This window comes from Pararge aegeria, chromosome 16, assembly GCF_905163445.1.
Source record: "Pararge aegeria chromosome 16, ilParAegt1.1, whole genome shotgun sequence".
Lineage (NCBI taxonomy): Eukaryota > Metazoa > Arthropoda > Insecta > Lepidoptera > Nymphalidae > Pararge > Pararge aegeria.
The window spans coordinates 13118904-13145674 of NC_053195.1; the positions used below are offsets into that span (position 1 = coordinate 13118904).

The following is a 26771-nucleotide window of genomic DNA, read 5'->3' on the forward strand; positions in this document are numbered from 1 at the left end:
CCAACGTGTTGGTCAGATCAAATTTGCTTTTCTTAGGAAGCATTCTTTATCAAATCCACCAGGAGATTATAAATACCAAGAAGGAAGCGAAAGTATCGTCAGCTGTGACTAATCGTTGGGAATTTAGTAACGTTTCGGCCGAGATAACAATACGTACAGTTGTTTAGAGTATGTCGAATCCCTGATAAGCATTTCAAAGATAAACAACGGTCCTGTTGAAGACATTGTTTCTTCTGTTTACTTTATAACAGAGACGTTATTTAAGCTTATCTTGAGGTTTGTATTTGTAGGCGCCAGTCAACCAGACATTACGAAGGGTCATTTATATTTTGAAAATCAGTCATATATAGTTCAATGAATGTTGTTTTTTATTAAATGACAAGTTAACGAATGGCCGCGTTCTTACCGATATGGAGCACGCTTACTTAGAATGCCCTATTGCCTCGCCCGACAAATATTTAACATTTCTTTTGCCTCAACACTCATCGCGTGGCTGGTAGAGGTTAAGTGTTCTCTCACACAATCTAAATACAACGATGGTGTTAATAATTACATTTTTTTTTCAACTAAATTAAATTCTTTTATAAGGCTTTTTTAAAGAACGAACACATTTGAATAACAAAATAAAAAACTAAAATAAAGACTATATGAACAGATGGCAGTTTGTAACACTTTCGCGCAAAAAATACTAAAAATATTTGACTCTAATTTAGATTTTAGATAGATTATACCTACCCTTTTTTCCACGCTTTATATTAGCTTCACCTGTATGTATGTATGTAACCGACCCCTTTGTGCTCGATTTTGTCCTACTTTGAACGATCAGATTTCGTTCAAACTTTGTAGACATATCGAAGACCGATGACAATACACTAATTTAAGAAGATTATTATGTTTATAGACAAGCGCTTGACTGTAATCACACCTGATGGTCAGCGATGATGCAGCGAAAGGTGGAGCGCGCTTGAAAATGCCTTTTCTCTTTTGATTTGCAGGTACTCATATTGTAGGTACTGGGTAAAATGGAAGCTGTAAGGGCATTCCAGATCCTAATTGTGCGGATCAGAAACGTAGATGCGAAACGCTTCGTTCGCGTACTCTGGATTATAGGCTACTTTTTATCGTGAAAAATTTACGATTCCAACGAGATTTAGGAGAAAAATAAAAAACGTGGACAAAACTGCGGGCAGCAGTTATTGAGTAAATATATTTCATTCACCCGTGACTCGGATGAAGTTTGGTTAGGGCTTTTCAGTTTATAAATGTAAAATACGAATAATACAGCCTTAGTAGGTATGTGTACTATCTCATTTGTTCATGTGGGGTCCATTTACACAGCTAATCAAACACGATGACGCGGCGACATGCGATGCCTCAATTAATTGCGAAGCAGCTACCATAACTATACCTAACGTCAACAGTGCATCCTGTCTCAGAATTCAAATTATCATGCGAAATCTTCTAATTATATTTCACTAGCTGTGCTGTGTCTGCGCCGGCGTATATCGTAGGATTTTTATATTTCTATTTTTGATGAACTCCTTGGCGCAACGATAAGTGCTATGAATTTAAGTAGGAGGACCCAGGTTCGATTCCCGGCAGGGACAATAATTGGGAAATGAGAATTTATAATTTCGGATTTATCTCTGCCCTGGTCTGGTGGCATTAGGCGTGGCTATTTACCACCCTACCGACAAAGGCAACAGGTTAGCCCGCTACCATCTTAGACTTCACTTACCACCTGGTGAGATGGCAGTTAAGGGCTAACTTGTGGAATTAAAAAAATATATATATTATATATATTATAATTGTTGGGCTCACTTGAAATTGTAAACAGCAGGGTCGCTGCCCACTGCGTCAATCGGCCGTCATAATATATAGTATTTAAGTACATTAATTGCAAGATAAGTTGCTGTTCTGTGGCTTAATTATAACCGTGCAACTTTAACCAAACCAAATGCAAAGTACTTTCACTCAAATAGACACTCTAGACTTATGACGAAAGGCAGGCGTCGGCTAATACAAAGACTCGGCACGTACTGCAGAGTACAATAAAAAGTGTACGTACACTGACGTTGAATGCGTTGTAGGTGGAGTAGTTGTATAGTTAGACTAGGATTTGCATCATCATCATCATCATCACATCAACCGATAGACGTCCACTGCTGGACATAGGTATTTTGTAGGGAGTTCCAAGTTCCACGGTTCTGAGCCGCTTGGAGCCAGCGGCTACCTGCGACGCGCTTAATGTCGTCTGTCTACCTCGTTGGGGGCCGACCAAAGCTGCGCTTACCAGTTCGGTTCGGTTACCAGGATTTGCATAAATAAGACTAATTATGCAAAGCCAGAATATTGAACCAAGGACTTCCCACACAACAACTGAGCCTATGAGGTCACCGAAGCCTCAGAAATCTGATCTTTTTACCTATTGTTATTAAAGGTAGGCATCTGTGAACTTAGGTTAGTGTTTATTCAGGAATAGATGGATAAAGATGAGCTGAGCAATATCATCCAAAATAGGTTAGCTGTATTTATCTTTCTGCTAATATTGACATCGATAGCAATAGAGTTTCTTTGTCAAACACCAATCTGCGATCGAAATATAATAACACACTAGCAGATCACTAGTTTAGACCTGCCTGGCGCAGTGGTGGGCGCTCTGGTTCTAAGTGACCCGGATTCGATCGAAATTGGGAAATCATAATTTTCTTTTGTCTGGGCTGGTGGGAGCATGGCTAGTTACCACCCTACCGACAAAAACGTGGCGCTAATCGATTTAGGGTTCCGGTACAATGACGTGTAAAAACTGATTAGTTTAATATAACTGCCATACCTGAGGTGATCCCGCTACCATCTTAAACGGCATCATATCTTACCAGCAGGTGGGATTGCAGTCAAGCGCTAACTTGGAATGGTAAAAAAAAAACTTTGTTGATTTAGCCATAGTTAGAAGTTACGATTAAACTAAAACCTCTGTTTGGTCATAATAAGAGGTATTGATTAACCTGAACGTAATAAAGATTTATACACGATGGACGTCGCAGCACTCGCAGCACACTTCACGTCGCGCAGAAAGTGAAATGCTAAGTACTTCACGTCGCGGGGAGAAATGGACGCGCATAAAACAGAACAACAATATAGATGGCCCAGATATATTGCAGTATTTTCGATGGCAAGGCGATCGTTCGGCCACACGCCGGCATTTTGAAATACCAAAAAATATGTGGCTATAATGCCGGGCCATCCTTAAAATATTGCATAGTGTGGCTGGTATTGCTAGCAATGTTGTAGCCACAGTATTGCAGCCACAGATTGTCGTAAAATATAGCCCGTTTAGACGCCCCTTTACTTATATCACTGTTGTCATTGTAAATTTGTCAACGATCCCTCAAACTCGATTCCTCGAATATGCACATTCATAAAAAGTTTGAAACGTTAAAAACATTATTTAGACTAAAGATGAATAATGTTGTGCGTCAAAGACTCGTGATGTCACTGGAACATTTACGCACATCAAACGTTTACATACTAAAACTAATGACAAAAATATGCACGTGATTGCATGCAAAACAACAAAAAGCTTTATGAAGAAAGTGATGTATATGTGTGCCAAATGTATATTAATTTAATTGGCAGTAAATTTTAAATTCCTGGTAGGTACATAACAGTGACGTGCACTTCACATATGCGTAAATATGCCTACCCTAAAAATTTTATAGCACTTTACATTGAAGGAGAATTTTTCGATTTTATGTCATATTCCTGCTTTATTTACCCTTATGGGGTTTTAACCAAGATAGGCATAAAGCCATAAAGGCACTCCACTGGTACACAATAAACAATGGTAAAAATGTAGTCCATGGTTGCACTTGAGGAAGTTCTTAATTCAATTATTAAAAAAATGCATGTTACCTCAAAACTCCGTCATTTATAAACCGATTTCAAAACATTATTTCTGCTTGGTCCCAAAGAAATTTCATCATCACAAAACGTACCAAAATACTTAATAATTTTGGTTCAGTTATTTTGTTTTTAAATCAAAACAATCTAAAATTCTAGCTACAGTAAACGAAGTTTTTTTGTTCATCCCTACTAATCCCTATCCCTACTTCCCTACTAATATTGTAAATGTCATTGTAAGTTTGTTTGTTACGCTTTCACGCAAAAACTGCTTAACCGATTCTCATGAAACTTTGTACACATATTCTTGGAAGTGATAGAAGTAATATAGAATATTTTTTATTTCTACATTAAGTTCGGTTTCTTGCGGAGAGGGGCTGAAAGTGTTTGATGATTTGACGCCAAAGGTCCGACAAATTATAACCTATTTAAATAATTATTTTTGTACTATAGAGGTTATAATAATTGTTTAACAGACAGACAGCAGCAAACCCCTCGTTTACGATTACCCCGCGATACTGAATACTTTAATTTTTTTTAAAACTACAATTAAATTTAATGCCACATAAAAAAACAAAATCAAACGCAGACGAAGTCGCGGGCAATAGCTAGTATAAAATAAACTAAATACATGGTCTTACTTACAATCAAGTCGGTTTTACAGTATGACATAATAATATTATTTCTCGCTCGCTTGTTGTTCTAGATCACTTTAGATGCAGTATTGATAGTACTTACCAGAATCTTCTTAAGTCTTAACTCTTAAATTACTTTAGTTAAGTTGAATCAAATATTGTTGTCCGCGAACAGCAGAAGAAGCTGTAAATAGCAAATTAAGCTTAATTTTCATAGTATATTATGGATTTCCTGCAGACTTTGAAGTGTAAACTGTCAAACCCTATAGCTAACTTTAGGGTGTCAGTTTTTTGTGACGGTGTGCGCGCGCATCGTAAAAATTTACTCTTATAATTTTTCCATAACGCGCCAAAAGAAGTATAACTTCAAAAGTCACAAAGAATGCCTTCTTTGTTAAAGAAACTTATTTATCCAATTCCTAGGTACCTACTAGTAACTTTTTTATAGTTTTTAATAAGATCTTCAGTTCGGATTTTTGGCCTGAAGGCATAGTGCTCAGTTGCCTGAGATAAGCGAGTCAATTATATCTTCATGGAAGTAGTAATTAAATTTTTTTGCTTTGAAATATTTAGTAGGTACTAGCCGTTACCCACGACTTCTCTCGACTTTATCACGGTTTTTTACAAATCCGTGTAAAAAATCAAAGTGATTGAGCAACAAACAACCAAGCAAACTTTTGCATTAATAAAATTAGTAAGATTTTAGGATTGTGTTATGGTTATGTATAATATTTTATCAAGTTTTTATTACATTTGTACGGCCGATTGCCGCAGTGGGGCAGCGACCCTGCTATCTGAGTCCAAGGCTTTGCGTTCAATTCCCACAACTCGAAAAAAGTTTGTGTGATAAATATGAATAGTTTTCAGTGTCTGGGTGTATATTATAATAAATATATTCATAGAAATATTCATCAGTCTTCTTAGCCATAACACAAGCTATCGCTTATTTTGGGGCTAGATGGCATATTTATCTAAGTATACTTCATAAAAGCCGTGTTATATTTTGTAAGTAATTAATAAAATAAAAATCTCATTATTCTCATTCCTAGAGAATTCTATAATTATTGACTATTAATATAATAGAATCCCTGCCTACTAAAACGAATCCTGATTATATTTATTTCTAAAGATTTTGCTTATACAATTTGGTATACGTATGTGCCCACATGGATTTCATGGCAAGGGTAGCACAAAAAAGTGGAAAATCACCGTCCATACAAAAACATCCGTTGCGATGAATGTTTTTTTTTTTATATTGAAATATTGCTTAATACGCATCACAATGCATTATTGAATTATGAACCTTGTAAATGTGAGTTAAAGTCCACTTTCTGTTAGTACTAACTGTTGTACTTATTTTTTGTTGGTTTGTTTTTGTTCGAGTTAAACGATTAGTATTGCTCTTCTGCCTACAAAGTTCTCGGTATCGTATTCAACCATAACTATTGTCTGATCAGTGCCGTGAGAAATATAGTCCAAAAATGGAGTGATGATAAATAGGCAAAGTTAGTTACATATATGAATGAATTAATGTACGATTTGCAAGTGGATTCGTTCATTGATTGTACAACACATAAACATACAGATTTTTTTTAACATTCATACAGAATTAAAAATGTATTCAACGTATACAATTTGGCGGTCCTACTACATAGCGATCTCTTCCAGGCAACCAATGGCGTAAAACACAGCTCAAGAAGAGAGGCAGGTAGTGCTTATACATATATATTTGCATACATATGATATAGTCTAGCAAAAATAGTTAGTAATAGCCATTCAACAAAATTTATACTTTATATTATAAAGAGGTAACATTTGTTTGTTTGTAATCGATAAATATAAGATAAACTCTAACAAAAACCAGTCAGTATTAGCAATTTTTTTATACTATTTTATAAAGAGGGAATGTTTCTATTTATGACCGCGACCGCGCCGTCTTGGCGTGGCGGGCGTGGTCTTACAGGGCTTAAGGTTTATGAATATGCTTATACCGACGTTTGTCTTAAGATTTCTTAGATTAAATAAGTAACAAGAGTCACAATTTTGAATATGAATTTGTTTCTTTTAGTAAAAACTAAGGCAGTGGTTTAGTCAAACCGTATTAGCGTTTCGGTTTCACAGAAAAGTCTCAGAGACAGTAAATAATGTATCTCTTAAACCTGTGAAAGCGGTGATAGCGAATTGGGTAGGAGCAAGACTTCACCTTCGAGGGGCCGAGTTCGAATCCATCCTAAGTTATGTGCGTTTTATGTAATTAAAATATCACTTGTTTCAACGGTGAAGGAAAACATCCTGAGGAAATTTGGTGGACTCCACAGAATTTAACAATAATTTACTCTCATGATTTTTCCATAACGCGCCAAAAGAAGTATAACTTCAAAAGTCACAAAGAATGCCTTCTTTGTTAAAGAAACTTATTCATCCAATTCCTAGGTACCTACTAGTAACTTTTTTTTATAGTTTTTAATAGGCTTCAGTTCGGATTTTTGGCCTGAGGGCAAAGCTCTGCTCAGTTGCCCACCACAGTTGTACTCCACAGTGTGGAGTCCACCAATCCGCACTGGGCCAGCGTGGTGGAATACGGCCTTAACCTCTACTTATTGTGGGAGGAGACTATGCTCTCCGGTAATGGGTTGATGAGATGGTGATGAAAGCCTGTGAAGTAATTTTTCGATTTTCATTTACACTTTGTATAAGAACTACGACCAGATTCACGGAACTTTCCCACTACTTATGTACGTTTTAATCTCGGTGGTAAAAATGAAAAGCACAATGCATCGCATGATTTAACTTCATTAAGCGATGCATACATTCGACATCAGGGAAAGTGAAAAGGCGTGGATACGACATAAAAACAACTCGACGAAACCATTATACTCGCAAAGTAAAACAACAAACCGCTGCTCGGATTATATTATGATAATCTGCTTTTTTTACATCTCTGAATGAGTTTAAGTAAACAGTGAGCATGGACTTACAATGATAGTAAAAAGATTTCTACAAAATGTAAAAAAACAACTTGTATGTACTATGCACTCGTTTTGCATTAATAATTCAGCTTTATACTAATTTCAAGAGATTTGCGGCATTTCTTTCTTTCATCCTTTACTTACTTTAAATTTTATACTTTATATTATAAAGAGGAAACATTTGTTTGTTTGTAATCGATAAATATAAGATCAACTAGCAAAATGCTATATTATAAAGAGGGAATGTTTCTATTTATGACCACGACCCAGGCCGCGTCTCGAGCGTCCTGGGTCGATAAGGTGAATAATAATAATAATAAAAAAAAAAATAGTATAAAATAATAATAACCTTTGGAATTATGGAAGGATGAATAATTAATGGCATTGATTAATACAAAAGTCAACCAAGAACCTTTTCTTTTTAGTAGAATGTTCCTATTGGTGTTAGCGTGATTACAAAGCCTTCCTCGATTAATGGGCTATCCAACACCAAAAGAAGTTTTAAATTGGACCAGTAATTCCTGAGATCAAGTATACAAATAAACAAAATTTTCAGCTTTATATATGAAGTATAAGATTTAATACAACCTATCAAATGGATATAACGCGTTCTTTTATGGCATTACTAGCGGACCCCAGCGCCATCTGTCGGGCTGATTTATGAATCTAAACCATCCAGGGTGCCACCCAAACGCATACCAAAAAATTCATTCAAATCGGTCCAGCCGTTTAGGAGGAGTTCAGTGACATACACACGCACACAAGAAATGTTATACATACTAGCTGTTGCCCGCGACTTTGTCTGCGTTTGATTTTGTTTTTTGATGTGGCGTTCAATTTAGTTGTATTTCTAAAAAATATTAAAGTATTCAGTATCGCTAAGCCTTAAATGAGGGGTTTGCTGCCGTCCGCTGAGGAGTTCTGCCCTCTATGTCCAAGCACATTCAGATCTACACAAAGTTCGACCAAAATTTGACACATATTATAACCTCTATAGTACAAAGATAATTATTTAAATCGGTTATAAGTTATGGTGTAAAATCGTCAAACACTTTCATCCCCTCTCCCAAAGCAACCGAGCTTAATGCCGGGATAAAAAGTAACCTTTATTACTTCTAACACTTCCAAGAATATGTGTACAAAGCTTCATAAGCAGTGGCGTGCACTTCATACATGCACAAAAGCACTGCATACCCTTAAATTGATATTATAACTCGTATAGGAGGGGATTTTTTGCTCTTTTACGCAATGTTCCTGTTGTATGCATACCCTGGTGAGAAACACAGAGCACGCCACTGTTCATAAGGGTCGGTTAAGTAGTTTTTGCGTGAAAGCGTAACATATAAACTTACATTGACATTTATAATATTAGTAAAGTAATAATATAAAGCCACGGATACACTAGGGGACAAATGGAGCAACATGTTGCGGAACATGTTCCTCAACAACTACGTGGAATGTGCCGACATACATGTCGCGGAACATTTCGTCGACCACACTTCTCAGTGTTTATAGAAATGTCGCCCGAGGAGGTTGTGGCTATTAGTGCTGCGTACATAGTAATTATATCGAGTGTGTTGAAACGTAAGAGAAAGAGAAGGTGGTGGATGCGGAATTTCTTATTACAACGAGATAGAAGAGTTAATATTTTAAGTGATCTCCGAATGTCTGACGGATCGTTTGTGAATTTTACTCGCATGTCATCATCTGATTTTGAAATTTTATTGCAAATGATCGCACCTTCCATAGCCAAACAGGATACAATATTACGGAACGCTATTAGTCCTCATATCAGACTAGCCATTACATTGAGGTACTTGTCGACTGGAGATTCTTATGCTTCTTTGTCGTACACTTTTCGAGTGTCAAAACAACTAATACGTAAAATAGTACCAGAAGTTTGTAAAGAACTGATAAAAAAATTGAAGATATTTGTAAAGGTAAGTTGAAGAAAACGCATAATTTTATTTATAATTGTATTTTAATCTTCAGTAAAATAAATTTTAAAGAGTACAAGATGGATATAGCGATCAACGTAAATTAATTAGTATTAGTGCCATCAATGCTATTAGTGCTCGAGGAATCCATATTTGCAAGTATATTTTGTATAATATGCTCTTCAGAAGGCTCGGGGCTAATATCACTGGATGCAGTGCTATAGCCCTGTTGAACAACTGACTGGCTTTGATTATTATAACTTGTACGGTATTTTCCTAAGCGTGCATCTAATAAAATATTATTAATATAATATTTAGCCATAATTACACTATGTTCGTCATTTAATGCACGTAACTCAGTTCCTACGTACTGTCCATAAACATCGAATTCATCTCGGGACATCATTCTGTTTTTAGCAGCATGCAGAACTTCATAAGCCTCCTCCAATCTATCTTCATTGGGGTGGCTCCTCTTCCGAGTTGGTCGCGACGATGAAGGTGTTAGTGCAGGGGTTGTGGGTTGCTCTGCTTGATCAATGGTACTCGTAGATTGCGATTCTAGTTGATGAGGAGATTGAAATTCCGGAACGGAAGATTGAGAATGTATAACGACATCTTCATCCGGAGACGAAATCGAGTTTTGGCTTTGTGGACTCTGAAAAATTAATGATATAAATATTAAGTCAATTATTATAATAAGAATATACTAAGTATAAAACACGTAGTGTATTATATCAAACATCTGTTAGACATGAATCCTTAATTATTAGTACGCAAAAATAGTATTTAATGTATCATTATTTCTTTACAGATCCCAGCTACTCCAAATGAATGGAAAACCAAGGCTAAAAGCTTTGAAAATATATGGAATTTTCCGCATTGCGTTGGATCTATAGACGGTAAACACGTTTTAATCCAAGCTCCTTCGAATTCGGGAAGTGACTATTTTAACTATAAGGAACAATTTAGTATTGTCCTATTGGGTATTGTCGATGCAAATTACAATTTTATCTATGCAAATTGTGGTGCTAAAGGAAAATCTTCTGACAGTGGAGTATTCCAAGAGACTGCTTTTTATAAAGCTTTAGCTGATAACCAACTCAACTGGCCAACTCCAGACCCAATACGACAAGATGGGCCGAATATGCCTTACGTACTTGTAGGAGACAGCGCCTTTGCACTGACAGAAAACATGATGAAGCCATATCCCGGTAATCATGACGTGGGTACAACAAGACGCATTTTCAACTATCGATTGTCAAGAGCTAGAAGAATTGTCGAAAATGTGTTCGGTATCTTAGGTGTTGTATTTCGTATATTCCGAACTCCCATAACCATCCTACCCTTTAATGCTGAAGTTGTTGTAATGGCGTGCGTATACCTCCATAATTTTTTAAGGCGAAATAGTCAATCGAGATCACTGTACAACCCACATGGGACTTTTGATTCTGAAAATGTGGATCACGATATTTTAGAAGGATCTTGGCGCAGAGAAACTGGCTCTGTTAATATGTCGAATTTAAATACTATGGGAAGACGCTACCCTGAATCTGCAATGGAAATAAGAAACAAATTTGCTGAATATTTCATGAGTGAAGAAGGACGTGTTCCCTGGCAGAATAATTTTTAAATGAATAAACTAGTATTGTACTATATTTTTTCTTTTAATGTTACTGAACAACGTCAATCCTTTTAGAAGTGAAGTTTTGTGGGTGAGGTGTGTACAAATCTTAGTTTATGTAAATAATATAGGTACGTATTAATTTGTTACTTTTCCTTTCCTTGTGTGTCCGTACAATAAATTATAAATAAATAAATATAAATAAATTATAAATAAAAATAAATCCGTTTGCGCTAAATTTGTCGCAAGTGATGTGACCGTGATTACTGATTACAAATGACAAAATAACTAAAGTATGACTTACGTTTGTGTCCAAAGTGTCCAAGCTTCCAGAAGTTGTGGCTCCCTTTAGCAAAAATTTCATTGCATCGTACGCAAACCATGCACTGGACTTCACGTCCTCTCGTCCACTACCAGTAGTTTTTGACGATTTCACTTTCTTCCTTTCTCGGACAAATTGCGAACGCAGGGTATGAACTTTGGTTTCTATTTCTTTTCTAGGCAATTTAAGCGCCTTGGCAATATCCTCCCATGCATCATTTTTCTTTATTTTATTTCGATAGTCACGGTGTGAAGTATTCCACAACAAGTCACGACTTTCGTAAAGCTCTATAAGCAAAAGCACGGTATCATTTCCCCACACTACAGACATTTTAAAGGCACGTTGCGTACGCGACTACACTCAGTGACAAATGGCGCAACACTGACGCGGGACACGTGCGCTCGCTCTCGAGGCGGGAGCAAGCAACATGCCCCGCGTCACGTACAATGTTGTGGGTCATGTTGCGGGACACTATGCAACGTTGCAGCGTCACGTATATTTTGTGTTGCGCGTCATGTTGCGGGACAAAATGTTCCCTAGTGTATCCGGTGCTTAAAGTAAATAAATAAATAAAATAATACGGTAGGGAAGATATTTAATCTTACGTTCCTCTTATATCACCAACCTTGTTATAAAATATTACCTGTAGTATCAGTGCGTTTATATCTAGAATCGCGGACTGGCGAATGCTCTAGGTATCTCTTTGTAATTGGATGATCGCCCCTGAAGGGCATCGTCAACTGGTTGTATCCGATATAAGGTATGCTGTTTATATACGGTCTGCTTTGTGGTGGTATCGTTCGATATATAAAGTATTTAAAGTATGTGAACAGCAATAACCGGTGATAGATGGTAAGATTCCCGCCTCCCTCCTTCGATGGGACCGAATACGATCCGAACATTTAAATTTTAGCTAGTTTATTTTTATTTAATACTGATGATCTCTAGAACTAGGTAAACCGCGGAATCCAACTCGGATGGGCAGCGTTCGAGAAACTTCGTAAAATCTTTTCGTCCTAAATCCCAGTGCCTGAAGACCTTCTTTCCTTCTTCGAACAGTGTGTGTTGCCAGTGATGAATTACGGATCTGAAACGTGGTCAGACCAAAGTTTTCGAACAGCGTGTGTTGCCAGTGATGACTTATGGATCTGAAACGTGGTCAGACCAAAGTCTTCGAACAGTGTGTGTTGCCAGTGATGACTTACGGATCTGAAACGTGGTCGCTCATAAGAAGGCTCAGAGTCACTTGCGGAGAGAACAATGTTGTGAGATCCCAGAAAGCACCTCTAACTTTTCAAAGTTATGTGCGTTTTAAGTTATTATTATAGTTATATAAGTGATATTTTAATAACTCAGAAATGAGAAAAGAAATGAGGAGATCCGTATAAAAATCAGAGTTACCGACATAGCTCAGGGAGTCGCAAAGCTGAATTGGAAATGGGTTGGGCACATAGCTCAAAGAACCGATGGTCGTTTGGGTTCCGAAGAGATGGATGGCGACCCCGCACCGGTAAACGCAGCGTTGGTCGTCCCCCAAAAAGGTGGACAGACGACATCAAACGAGTCGCTGGGAGCTACTGGAAGCAAGCGACCCAGGGCCGTGAATTTTGGAACTCCCTACAGAAGTGCGGTGTCCAGCAGTGGACTTCAATCGGTTGAAGTGTTGATGATGATGATGATGATTACATAGAACGATTGAAACAACGTAGTCTGTCTCTATAAATATTTCATCGGTATTAACTTATTCCCACTCTTCGAAACATCCAAATAACGCGTGTGCGTAATCTCTAATCCATAGATAGGAAATGAATTAGATTTATTTATAGCCACAATATCGACATTATTGCAGTTTATAGATAAAATGACCTAAATACAAAATTTTGGGCTACCGTCCAATTTGGAGCCATTACGTGTGATTTGTTTATTTTATCAGATCTAATACTGTTTGTATGTAAAATTATATTTGTTTTTGTCACAAAAATCAAAACCTTATTGTATAGAGAATTCGTTTTCCTCGATATTCTACTGGGACTGTTAACAGTTTATTTGTAATGATACTAATTTTCCGACAATCAGTCTCGTTAGTCCAGTGTCGGTGGTTAGCATGATTGGCCAGTGTTGAGTTTGGTTCCAATAGAATGATGGGACGAACCGAATAAAATAATAAGCATATTGTTATAGAATTTAAATGATTTCATGTTAAGTGAGTCAATAATAAACTTGTATCTACTCTAATGATTGAAATCTTGTTTTAATTTTTTAATAGTTTATAGAAAATAATCACTATCATCGAATTCGTAAAGTTCAAGAAATTTCACTAAATTGCATTCTAAAGTTTCAACCAAGTTAAGAGTTCAACTTGAAAGTAAGTCACGTCTCCCAAATAAATATTCTAGCCGCTCCTTCGCAATACGTCACACTGTACCCCGATATGTAAAGATTAGCGTCACAACCTCATAAACAATTCATTGAACCTACGCAAGTAAAGAACTATTCCCCCCCATCATAAAGCTACCAGAAAAACAGTCGTACAATGTCTGAATTTATCGTGTAACATAGTTTGTTTCAATGATGCGAATTTCGTATCTTGTTATTCGATTTCGTAGGAGGATCTTTTAATTCCACGTGTTTTTGATATATGTCTTTTACGCAATTTTGCAATGGTAAACTTACTCATAAAAAGTGAAACGAGCGAGATGCATCTATTGTCTAATCAGCTCATAGAAAACTTAACTATTTTATTAAGACTTCTATGGAACAGCTTATAGCCAGACATACTTACAGGGGGGTTAGAAAATCTCCGTCAATATTACAAATATATCTCACAGAAATATTTACTCCATCTAATTTTAATACTTGACATAATATGTGCACATTAAAATAACAGTTAATGTATTTAACATTAACTGATTATTTTCCAGTTATGATTTTTTTCTGTACTATAACTTATACTCGTATGTGTGCATAGTTCGCATTTATTTGAATTTTTGTCTATTGATTGTATATATTAGCATAATAGTCGTTTATTCAAGTTTCTTTTTCCAAGTTTTCATTTATTATTTTATTTAGACTTTACGTAACGTAAAAAAATAAAAATTAGCTTTACCTTTTGTCTTGCATTGTTTAGTATTCAATTCACTTTAAAACAATATTTAATTCAGGAACAAATTAATTAGTATGTTATATACAAATGGTAAGGTTAAAACTATTTATAATTATATTATGTCTACCTTTGTATATACTAAGCGATTCACCTTGACTGAGATATTAAAATATTTGGCCACTCTAGAGTGCAACCTTGCAGCTATTTTTTTTTATAATATTCTTATAAAGTATTATTATTTATACAGTTTTGTTACTCAAATGGGACCTGCTTTGATTAATAAGTATAATTAAACGAAAATAATATCACCATAAAATCATCTTGATCAAATTTGCATATATTGCTTTCAGATTCAACGGCGGATCCAGGGGGGTGGTCATGGGGGTCGTGACCCCCCCCCCCCCCCCCCCGCCCCTGAGCTTGTTGAACCTTTACTCTTGCGGAGTTTTGCGTCATACCCCTCGACAAGCCTCTAGCTGTTATGGCAAATCATTGACCACGGTTATGGAATATAAATAGGCTGCCTCATTCCGTGAGTGATAATTCTTCTCTGGATGTCTTCAAGAGAAGATAGCATTATGTACGTGTATATGTACAAGTTATTTAGGTTAAGTTTTGCAAGTGCAAAATAAAGAATAAAAAAATTTAATTACTTAGGAACATTAATAAAATACCTACTTTTTACTTCTATCTATTGGCATCAAAATTAAATTATGAGTTCTCGACTTGACCACGACTATGTGACCCCCTCCTGGCGCCAAAGCTGGATCCGCCCTTGTTCAGAGTGGTATAGTGATGGGCAATAAGAAGTGGAGACAGAAATGCTACGCAAAAGATGCGCAACGTTGCGGGCTCCACATGTTATAATATAGGTACAGGGTTTTAAAAAGGACATTATTTTTATTAAGTTAAAAGCATGCGTGGACGTTAGCTTTAGTGGGCCGGTTTATATGGAAATACAAATATTTAGTACAAACATAAAAGAGTAGGTATCTCACAATCGGTCTCCTTCCACAGTGAGAAGGGATTTATTTCGCACATTATGGAGCCTTTGCGTCTTAGGCATGCAAGTTTCTTCGCGATGTTTTCCTTCAGATATATATTGATTAAAATGCACGTAACTTAGAAATGTTATTATTTTTAAGTAAATATAATTTTTATATATTATATTTATATTGGTAGTTACTTATTTATTTATTTGTATTTAGTAACAAGTTTGTTGAGAATATATATTATGTATATTTATTTAAGTAATGAAACATTTTTACGGGTATATGTTTATATGCACCACCTACTTTTTTCTGTATTTGTTTTCTTCGCTATTGGTTGAGCGGAATAAATCGCTATGAAGCGATAAGGCCGATAAATTGTATACGTTGTTTTGTTATACTTTTCGTTTTTTATGTACTTTTTGTGGTGTGCAGTAAAAGTATATACATTCATTCATTTACTCAAACGTTGAAGGTGTGTGGCGGGGATCGGCTAGGACGAAAAGGGACAGGACTTCGGCCCCAAAAGTGAGGCAGGAGTCCTAAGCTTAGTGTTTAGGACTCTATCACCGCTCACACACATACATTAAATTATGTATTAGTATAATTTTATTTTCTATTCATAATAACTGATGAATATTCACATACTTAACATTATGTAGGAATCTAAGGCGGTGTTTAAGACATTTCACTTCATTTAAATACAAGACACGTTGCTGGCTATAATCCTGTTCATTATGGTATTGAATTATGTTTATAATATTATTATGTGAGAATTGCTTTATAACCAGCTACTGGGGTGCGTGTGGAATTTATAATTAGGTTCGGAGAACCGAGAAAGCCTCATGCGACGTTACTTAAAGAAATTCACCTTTTTATAAAAAAGGATGGCTATGAATCTAAAAAACATACTTCCGTACGCTGACATAAATTCGAAACTATAACTCGACCTAAAATGTTTCCATTTACACTTGTTTTGTAATTTTCAGTTGCCTAAATGAAATTAAACTCGACCAAAATAAACAGTTAACCTTTACCCAATCGGTTTCTGAACGGCCGGGAAAGCTAAATCGCTCGTCAACATGTCTTTGTCGGTAGGGTGGTAACTAGCCACGGCCAAAGGCTACCAGACGAAAATCTTAGCCAATTGTTTGGGAAAATCACCAGCTGTCCTATAACATTTTTTAATATTCTTAAATACAAGTTTATTTTACCTACCTTGACGCTCGCGAATAATTAGAGTCATTATCCCTACCCCGACCTAATATTATAAATGTGAATGTCAGTTTGTTTGTTACGCTTTCACGCGAAAACTACTGAACCTGAATTCTTGGAGGTATTAGAAATAATATACTATACTTTTCATTTAAAAAAAATTACGTAAGATAAAAAAAAATTGTTGAAAAAAAATAAAAATCTCATATTTGACTATAGGTGTAGACTATGTAGCAGTACGCTGCCTCCCAAAATTACGCGAGCGAAGCCGCAGGGCACATGTAGTTGACTTTAATCATTCGGAAACAAAATGTCAACTTTATTAAGATAATACTGCTTTAAGCGACGGTAGTAAGCCCAGATATAAAGAACAATGGTCAAACTTGATATTGTCCTATTGATTACGAAACTTTGCGAGGAGTCGCACGCTAAAAAGGCTCTTGTGAGGTGGTTGATAAGGTATTTGGTGATCCTTTCAAAAGCTCCGTTGAATTCTCCATTCATTCAATGAAAGTAGGTAAATAATCCTCCGTTTATTGTCTGTTTATATCCAGAAAGTAGGTCACTACTCGTTTTCTCTTACATCTCCCATCTCATCACCTAATTGTCTAGCCACATGGGCCGATAAATAAACCAAAACAAATAGAGGCGGGACAATTTCATCGCATAGCTCTGCGTGCTCGTTATTTATTAGACGTCGACGTGACCAACGAGATATTGCTTTTTGTATGACCTTTTATTGAAAGGTCTATCTAATGTTTGTAGTAATTTAGAAAATATGTAAGCTTATATACATATCAGACAGACAGCAGGATATTTAGACAGCTGGTTGACGCAGTGGACCCTGCTTTCAGCGTCCAAGGCCGTGGGTTAGATTCCCACAGCTGGAAAAAAATGTTTGTGTGATAAAACATAAATGTTTTTCAGTGTCTGTGTGTTTATCTGTAGTTTATAAGTATTATATTCATAAAAATATTCCTCAGCTATCTTAGTACCCATAACACAAGCTAGGCTTACTTTGGGCTAGATGGCAAAGTGTACTGTCGTAGTATATTAATTTATTATTTATATACCATTCGATTTCGAAAAGTCACAAAGCTATACATTAAACTTCGCAGTTTTATTTTATTTGCAGTGTTCAAGACTTTTTCTATTCGTCGCTGAGGATGTCGGTATCAACGAATTTTCAGTAAGCAATATATAAAACGTTCAATTTGTATTGCGAAATAAAATTGGAATTTTTATTCAAACAAGAATAATAGCAGTTTCATTTTTGTGAGTTGTGAGTGGAGAATTTGTGGTCGTGATTACTTATTGAGAACTCGAGTTCTTTTTAAGGAACTGTCAAAAAGAGTTAACAAGTCTACCGGGGATCCTAGAGGATGTAGTTGCTTAAAACATAGTTTGGCAATTTAAAGGGGCAATGCTGGCAGCATGTTAGGTACTTATACCTAAGATCTGATGTTGTGATTTCTAAGACGTTTTAGATTTTATTTTATTTAGTTCAGTACGTAGGTTATTTTTTTTATAATGGCTACAATCAGAAACAATTATGTCTTTAAAAAAGGGAGAGTAAAAAATAAAACATATAGTTGTACGAAAAAAATACTGGGTTGAACACGCTCTTCAATTTGAACAAAGAAGACAATTAAGTTGAATGGTAAAAGATGAGAGTTGTGCCAAGCAACCGTACCATGTTATTAGTTCCAATATTTTATTTAAAAGACCCAGTCGGTACCTCCCACTTAACGATATCTAGCAAATAATATTTCCATGCTAGATAAATTCAATTTGCACACTTCAATTTTACTTTAAAAAAAGCTAGCTTAGCTACCTCAATGGTCTAGTAACTACCTTGTTGGTAAAGGAATTGCTTAATAATCGGTCTAGTGGTAGCATGTTTAACCGACAACGACATCCTAGGTTTGAACTCAGGACGGGCCTTCAATTGTTCGTTTTTGGGTTTCTCCGTCGAGAAATTCTCAGTTTCAATAGGGAGTTCAGAAATTAGATTTGCTCACTTCTGGGCCTCAGAGACCACCTGTTCTGATATTTATCACAGTCATGTGACAGTAATAATCTTTAATGCCCGCAAACCAGCAAATGAGCAGCGGGGAGAGTCTTAGATCTTTACTCCCTTTTGTTATGAAAGTGGAAGCCTGTCACTAGTAGTGAGAAATAAATCGTATGAAGACGGAATCGATTTCACATATTAAGTTTCACCTTAAGATAATAATTTTTCAGATTAACTACATTATTGATATGTTAATAAAATTACAAAAGTGAAGCATCTGTTCCACGAAACATAATCAGCAGATTTTTAAGAATCAAAACAAGGAAAAGAACAAATCAGAAACAAAAAGGTCAACAGAAAGTGGCCCTGTCGCGAAATACAGACAAGATCCTTTAAGACGTAAAAACTTGAAGATACTCCAGCAAGTAACACTAGATAAACTTGGCCAGCTACATCTGCTTACAAATCACGTACGGGCAAAAGGTCAAGTATAGGTTTGTAGGAACAATAGATAGTTATGTACTCGTACCTACTTGTTGTGGTAATTGTATAGTATTCAAGTACAGGGACCTCTTCTTTCATTTTTGGCAAAACATCGTTGCTATTCCTCGTTCTAGCTTTGCATACTTTTTATTAAAAGTTGATATTAGTTTTTCTAGAAAACACAGTCACTAAGTGAGCTATTATTGCGTGATTATATCATAACTGAGGAAACCCTACACTAGTGTTATCAAAATAGCTAAAGGCGAACAGCATTGCAATAGGTGGTGTGGTGCATTGCACATGGCTCGGAGAACTGATGGACATTGAAGTCCTACCGTGGAGCCAAAAGCGTTGGCACACCCCTCACTAGATGGGCGCACAAGATCAAGAAACTGGACTTGCAGGCAGCACAAGAACGTGGAGATTAGAAATCTGGAGACCTTTGTCCAGTCATAGTCGTCTATCGATTGGGATGACGAACTAAGAGTCACTGAGCGTGATACACAGAGATTTTTTGTCGGAGTAATCCTTTTAAAAGAAACGAGAGCATCTAACGCAGCAAATTTAATTGATGACTGACATTCGTCAACCTCCCTGGTGCAACGGTGAGCGCTGTGATTTTATAAATGGTTAGTATGTAGTGTGTTGGTTGATGGTAACGTATATATGCCGATTCTGAAAGGCGCATGCTCAAAATTTGAAACATTCTTTAAAGGTTCACGCGCTTTAACAAGGTCACGTCGCATACCAATTCTAGGAACCGCCTTGTAAAAACTTGCTAGTTCTGCATTCAAACGAATCGGTGACAAATTGAATGACTGCATTGTGTGTTTAATAATATTGTGTCACATTTGTGTTAATGCGTATTATAATATTTTTAACTCCCGACGCAAAAAGGACGGGGTGCTTTAAGTTTGATGTGTCTTTGCGTGTGTGTGGTAGTGTACGTGTGCTGTCTGTGTTATCGCATTTCCCAAACGAATGAATTTCGATTTTGTTTCTTTTTTATAAAGAAATTGGTCGGGAGTATACTTAGCAATGTTTGATGAAGATCGGTCCTAGGTGCCCGCAGCCACAAAATTTCAGATTACATATTTTTTTACAACACCCTCCAATATGCGTTTCAAATGTTATTGTTGTTTTTTCTATGAATAATTTCAAATCCAAGATGGCCGTTGCTACAAAATTGTGAACTATATTTTTTTTCACAGCTTTTTCAATATAAGTATCAAAGAAGAGGCATTGACATTAAGATTAACACTTTATTTAAATAGAGAAAGTTTAATTAAAAATTATAATTTTTGTATTGATTTATAAATCTGTGTCTTCAAATAATGGAAATAGAATACAAATACGAAAACAGCAAAAGTTTTACACTCGACACTATAAACAAATTCAAAAAATAATTAGAACTTAAAAATTACTGTCACTTTAGCACGGTCTACAAAAACAACTGTATTATAATAAAAATAAATTTCCAACCACGATATATTCTGGTTGAGAGTACAACTAGGAAAGCTTTCACGGCAGTTTAGGAGAGTTGTGCTGAGTTTCAGAAGTTAGGTTTTTACCGAATAAAAAGCATAACACGCGAATATCCTTTCACATTTACACGTATGTACAACTTTTGAAAGCAAACTTTGTTAAACTCGCATATCATTATTCGTACTAAAGGACCGTCAGCTTTGTAAATGCAATTTATGTTATTCTAGTACGATATACTTTTACTCACTCCTCCACACTTTTACACATCTCCACTCACAATGGATGTGTAAGAAATGTGTCTGTTTGTTTATTTGTTATCGATACACAGCTCCAAAGTATGCTATTATAATTTTGCACATAAGTACCTTGCATACTAAATTTTTTCTCATTTGTCTTGTAATATAAGCATTGTTTTCATTTATTTGAAATATGGTTTAAAAATATAAAAAAATAAGTGCGATAAACAATGAAAATGTTATTTTTTTTTTATCCCGGAGAACTCATACGAATCACTGACAATAATATGTTACCAATGCACGACTTAGCCACTCAATCCATTGATTGAATATGTATATATCGTTAACTTCAACTTTTCTAACTTCTTTTCTTTTCTTCTAACGGTTTCTTTTTAAAAATAAACTTACAATTAATTAGAGATTGATATTTCCTTGTTTTCTTAAGAAAACAAGCAATCTCTATTTCTTTTTCATTGACAATAATGTCCCATTCAATTGTTAAAGTTATCGATAGAAAAACATCGATAAATTAATTCCAATTCATTTGACAAATTTTATTCTCTTCCGAAATTGAGTCACGTCTCTCAAGCATTGGGGTTATGGTGTCGACTTTTAAATTCAAGGTTTATTTCCACTGTCCTCTCTTATTGGCCTCTTTTTAGGACAACTACTCGCCCTTTTCAGTTGACATTTAGGAATGGTGTAATAGAGACGTCATAAGATTTCCGAACATCTATGACATTTAGTTCAAATACCTAGATTCAATAAATGTGAACGTAAAGTTGTGAGGTGTAGTTTCACTAAGCATAAATAAATATGCATTATGATATATACTCGCAGATCCCGGTCACGCGTTGCTGTGGTTCTCATTTGTACAAATAATTCGTAATAATAAATATTGCAATTGTAAATTGAGATATAAACTATCCTTAAGTAGGAACAAAAAACACGTTTAAAAAAAGTTAAAATCAGTTCATTCATTCAAATATCATACACTTGTCATAGGGATGAATGACTCTTAGGCAGAATATGCAGAGTGCTAGGTATCTATAGTATTCATCGCATATGGATGTAGTGGCACGTTCTGCACTACTGATTTTTATTCTACAGAAGAAGTTTTAGCCATAATTGAAGTAGATAAGTAACATTTCAATCTATACTTGTTACCTGTAATAAAAATTAAAAATTGCCGTCGATAGAATACATCTATATTGTATGTGAAAAATCGAAATTATTTTGTACAGATAATATAAAATAAATATGGCACAATCAAAAACCAGATATTCAGATTTATTTCAAAGAACAAAATTTTCTTTCAAAATTTTTAAGACTATGTGTCTTTCTAAATAGACCTCCTTTATTATTAATGCAATGAGTTACTTCTGCATAATAGTAATGTAAAAGCCGTTCTTGCCAACTGCAAAAGAATTTGCAAATCAAAAACCAAATTAAAACAATGGAGGTGTGCAGTATTCCGAGTTCGTTGGGTTTCAATGACTATTGTTTCTCATTTCAAATGACTCGATTGCCACGAAACATTATATTCGACACGTAGCCAATATAGTCACGTTTGTGCCTCGAAAACGCATTACTAAAACGGCCCTTAAGCTTACAGGTCACCTATTATCCTAAATATTTGCCGCCGATGCGTATACGTATTAGCTATTCTGCGCACAGTGGTATCGTAAATAGTATAAACAGACTGTGTTATGCTTTGTGCGGGCTTCATAGTTATCGGTACCGCCATCGTTGCAACGTGTATATGTAAAATTAAAAATAAGTAAATTAAATAAAAAAAATTAAAGCTAACATTAGCTTTTATGGTAACATAAATTAGCATTACCTACTTCATTTTTCAAACTTTTGATAATCTAAATGATTTTTTTTTACATTGCCTGCACCAAATATACTTTCATCTTGTTTGTGTAGTTGTAAGCTAGTTTTACAATATTTTTTGCATGCGGTGTTTACCTAGGTATAAGTAGCTGAACTTTTTGTCTTCATGGTAAATAAGCTATTTTAAATTGTTTAAATGTAAAGCTTTTGGTGAACCAATATTTATATTCTTATCTTATCTGCGCCAAGTGCAGATTAGATAAGAATATAAAGATGGCGTAAACAATTATTCTGAGAGGAGCCCCGTGCCATGTAATGGGCCGGTAATTTGTTGATATGATGATGACGGCAATACAAAATTTTATCCAAATCATAAAAGGTTTAATAATAGTTGTCGTGACAACGTCTTATAATTCGATGGAGCCGGCTGCACGCACGAAAAAACATGACGTATGCGGCGTTACCTCGCTCTGAGGCGTTCCATTCAAGGCTTGAAGTGCAAGGGAGAGCGCGAAACGAGCGACAAAGAGGCACAGTCGGCCTCTGCGTTCGACATCTGTCTCTCTCCTACTTGAGTGAGCGATGCGTCCACGTGGACAGCTTCTATACAATAATACATTAACATGTTTTCGGCAAGGATGAAGTGCAGTGAAAAGTGAATGTGGTGTCAATTGTTTATAGCAACGAGAATATCTATCAAACAAATAAAATTAAAATTTTCTTTTGAAAAATGCAACCATTCCATCAGTATTTGCTTACGACGTTGCCACGTTCAACTATCGTCAGTAAGCTGACTTTACAGACAACTAATTTTTTTGGTGGTTTGGCAAGTTCCCATTCTATCGATAACACGTGAAGCCAAGTCTAGTGTTCCGGTACGTTGCCAAGTAGAAACCGATTAAGGGGACATTAACACAACTGCTTTACTCCTACCAGGTTAGCCCGCTACCATTTTAGACTGCATCATCACTTACCAAGTAAGATTACAGACTTGATCAGACTTGGAAACCCATACACAGTTAAAACCGTTTAAATAGCAATTTTAGTAATAGTAGAGCTTTCTGAAAGACAAAGCTCGTCCAGGGAAGTATGTCATTATTTCTGCCGCTAAGCAGCATTGGTGCAATGCTGTGTCTCGGTCTGAAGGATGTGGGTAGGACACAGGGTGGCATGTTGCAGGGCGTGTTCCTTGTATGATCTGTGAATTCATCGCTCAGAGCCACACTGTTAATGAGCGATTGTGTTTTTTTATAAATATTAAAATAAAAAAAACTAATTTGACTAGTGATAACGACTCCGGGAGGTATCTTTGCTTCGTTCGAGTCCATACAGATACTAGATTTTTATATTCTGGCAGCAGGTAGTGAATAATGTAACAGGAAAATATATGAGCATCTTTATATTCGATTTGGTCAAACCATCTCCTTTCTACCATCGAACTGCGAGGCACCGAAAGAATCTGCACCGTTACGTGGTTGAAATACCATCAACACGTACGAAGCGTTTTGCTTCTTCCTTTCTGATCCCCACCGCAAAGGCCTGGAATGCTCTCCCATCTTCCGTCTTCCCTGATACCTATAATCTGGGTACCTTCAAATCAAGAGTGAATAGGCATCTTCTAGGCAAGCGCGCTTCATCTTAGGCTGCATCATCATTTACCATCAGGTGTGATTGCAGTCAAGCACTTGTCTATGTATTTAAAAAAATAAAAAAATAAAATATGAATATTGCACTAAACGCATTCAATGTTTTTGAAGTGAGAGATATTAAACTTCCTGTATCTACAGGATCTATCTTTTAAACAAAACCCTGTAGGTTCGGCTTAAAGACATTTATTTCTCAAAAAAAACACAATAGTTCACTTACATCGAGAGTACAATAATATTTTAAAATTAGTAGATACAAAATCTCAAAGTGCGTTACAAATGTACCATATTATGTAAAAGTAAAAAGGTTTGGGGGATATAAGCAGTTTAAGGGTTTATTTTCTAAATGGGTATTTAAAAAGAAAAACATATCCCGGACCCCTAGCACTGAGCCAAGCACTTACTTATCTTACTTATAGTAATAATTCATACGGCAAACCGCTGTGCATTTAAAAAGCGAAACCGTGTTTTACTAGTCAACCATGTTAGGTACATTTCCGTTATTTACTGCGTACGTGAAAATACTTAAGACTCAATTACCGTCAATAGAATGCCCTTAGAATACATTGAAGAAACTGAACTGCCTTATTTGTCCATCCGTAACATTTTTTCCATAGCAAACACATGTTTTTTATCTGTATATATATGTTTCTTAAGCATAGATCAACGGGTACATAGCACGATAATATTTTGAATTTTCCGCGCTCTCCAAAGGATCGTTTACCATACCAGTGTCCCGGTGTGTACAAAATCGACTGCAGTTGTGGAAGCTCTTATATTGGTCAAACAAAGAGATCCATAGCCACTCGGGTCACCGAACATATAAAAGCGGTTAGAGACAATGAAACACAGAAGTCAGCGATTGCGGAGCACATTCTACAAGGTGGCACCCAGCACTGGATAGAGCTACATGACCCTAAAGTTCTCTCCGCCGACCGTCATTATATTCCAAGACTGGTTCGTGAAGCGATTGAAATTCGGAAGCACAAAAATTTCAATCGTGAGGACGGTTTTAAATTAGCAAGTGTGTGGAACCCAGTGTTAGAATTAAGCAAACCAAGAGAGCATCGTACAGCTTCTCAATTTAAAAGTGACGTTGTCAGTGTAGTGTGTCGAAATGTTCGTGAAATACCGACAAAAAGAACACGAAAGCGGGTAGTCAGATTCTGCCCGTGACATCCAACTTGACATCTCGTGCCTACGCAGTCTTGTCGTGACCACGATCCATGCATCTGGATCGAAATATCGGCAAATTCAAAATATTATCGTGGTATATATATACGTGGTATATACCCGTTGATCTATGCTTAAGAAATCTTGATTAACCACGAAAATCTTAGTTTAAAATGTATATATACGTTTGGTTACAATCACACCTGATTGTTTATTTCACCTAAGATGAGGCGAAAAACCGGTTAACTAAGAGATTTATTGACAAAAGGTCTTAGCTGAAAACGACTCGCAGAAACAAACTTAGTATGAGTGGATGGAAACTGAATGCAAATCGCAGATTAGACACAGACATGTAAACTCGGCTAAGAGAGGGATAACTTTTATAAAATCGGAACCGGAGACGTGAAGAACTATATGATCTACTTCTCCCCTCGCCTTTTTACCATAAAACCGCGAGGCACCGTAAGGACCTGCATCCCTACGTGGTCGATATACCGCGGATGCGTACGAAACGCTTCGCATCTTCGTTTCTGATCCGCACCGCTAGGATCTGTAATGCTCTTCCAGCTTCCATTTTCCATAGTTCCTACAATATGAGTACCTTCAAATCAAGAGTGAATAGGCATCTTCTAGGCAAGCGCGCTCCACCTTAGGCTGCATCATCGCTTACCATCAGGTGTGATTGCAGTCAAGCGCTCGTCTATAAACATAAAATAAGGTAAATTACATAGAAGTAGAAGGTAAAGTCATATATATGTAAATATACTATAATTAGTCCAGATAGTAGTCATTTTACACACAAGTGTTATTACCAAATAATAGGCGCGATAAGCTTGAAATACAATTGAATTGAATTGCGTCACAGATAAATTCGTATCTTTCTGACACTTTAACAATGCTTTATCGTTCAAACGCTAGATAAACAATGTTTCTAACAAAGGATTACCTCGTTATAAGTTCAATATAGGAATATAGGAATAAATCATTTTATACTCAATAAAACACTTTAGTATAATACTGCTATACTTTTCATACCATGATCATCATAAACCCTTAGCAGACCCTCTACTGGGCGCGGGTATGTTTTCAGAATGAGACACAAAAATTTTAAAACACACATAGCTCTGGAAAGTCGGTACGTGCCGAGACTCGAATTCAGCCCCCCTATATTGAGGCTGAAGTATAACAACTGGGCTAGTACTGTTAT

At 36.1% G+C, this 26771-nt stretch overlaps 2 protein-coding genes across 2 annotated transcripts in view; both read right to left on the reverse strand.

Moving 5' to 3' along the window:
• Positions 1-26771, reverse strand: part of LOC120630270 — a 175602-nt gene that overhangs the window by 78621 nt on the left and 70210 nt on the right. The window lies entirely within an intron of this gene.
• On the reverse strand, positions 9442-11931 carry LOC120630271 (transcription factor Adf-1-like). The gene is made up of 2 exons (XM_039899436.1): positions 11367-11931; positions 9442-10096 (listed from the first exon to the last, which is right to left on the reverse strand). Exons 1-2 carry the CDS (start codon positions 11712-11714, stop codon positions 9545-9547), a joined length of 900 nt encoding a protein of 299 aa, XP_039755370.1. The 5' UTR covers positions 11715-11931; the 3' UTR covers positions 9442-9544.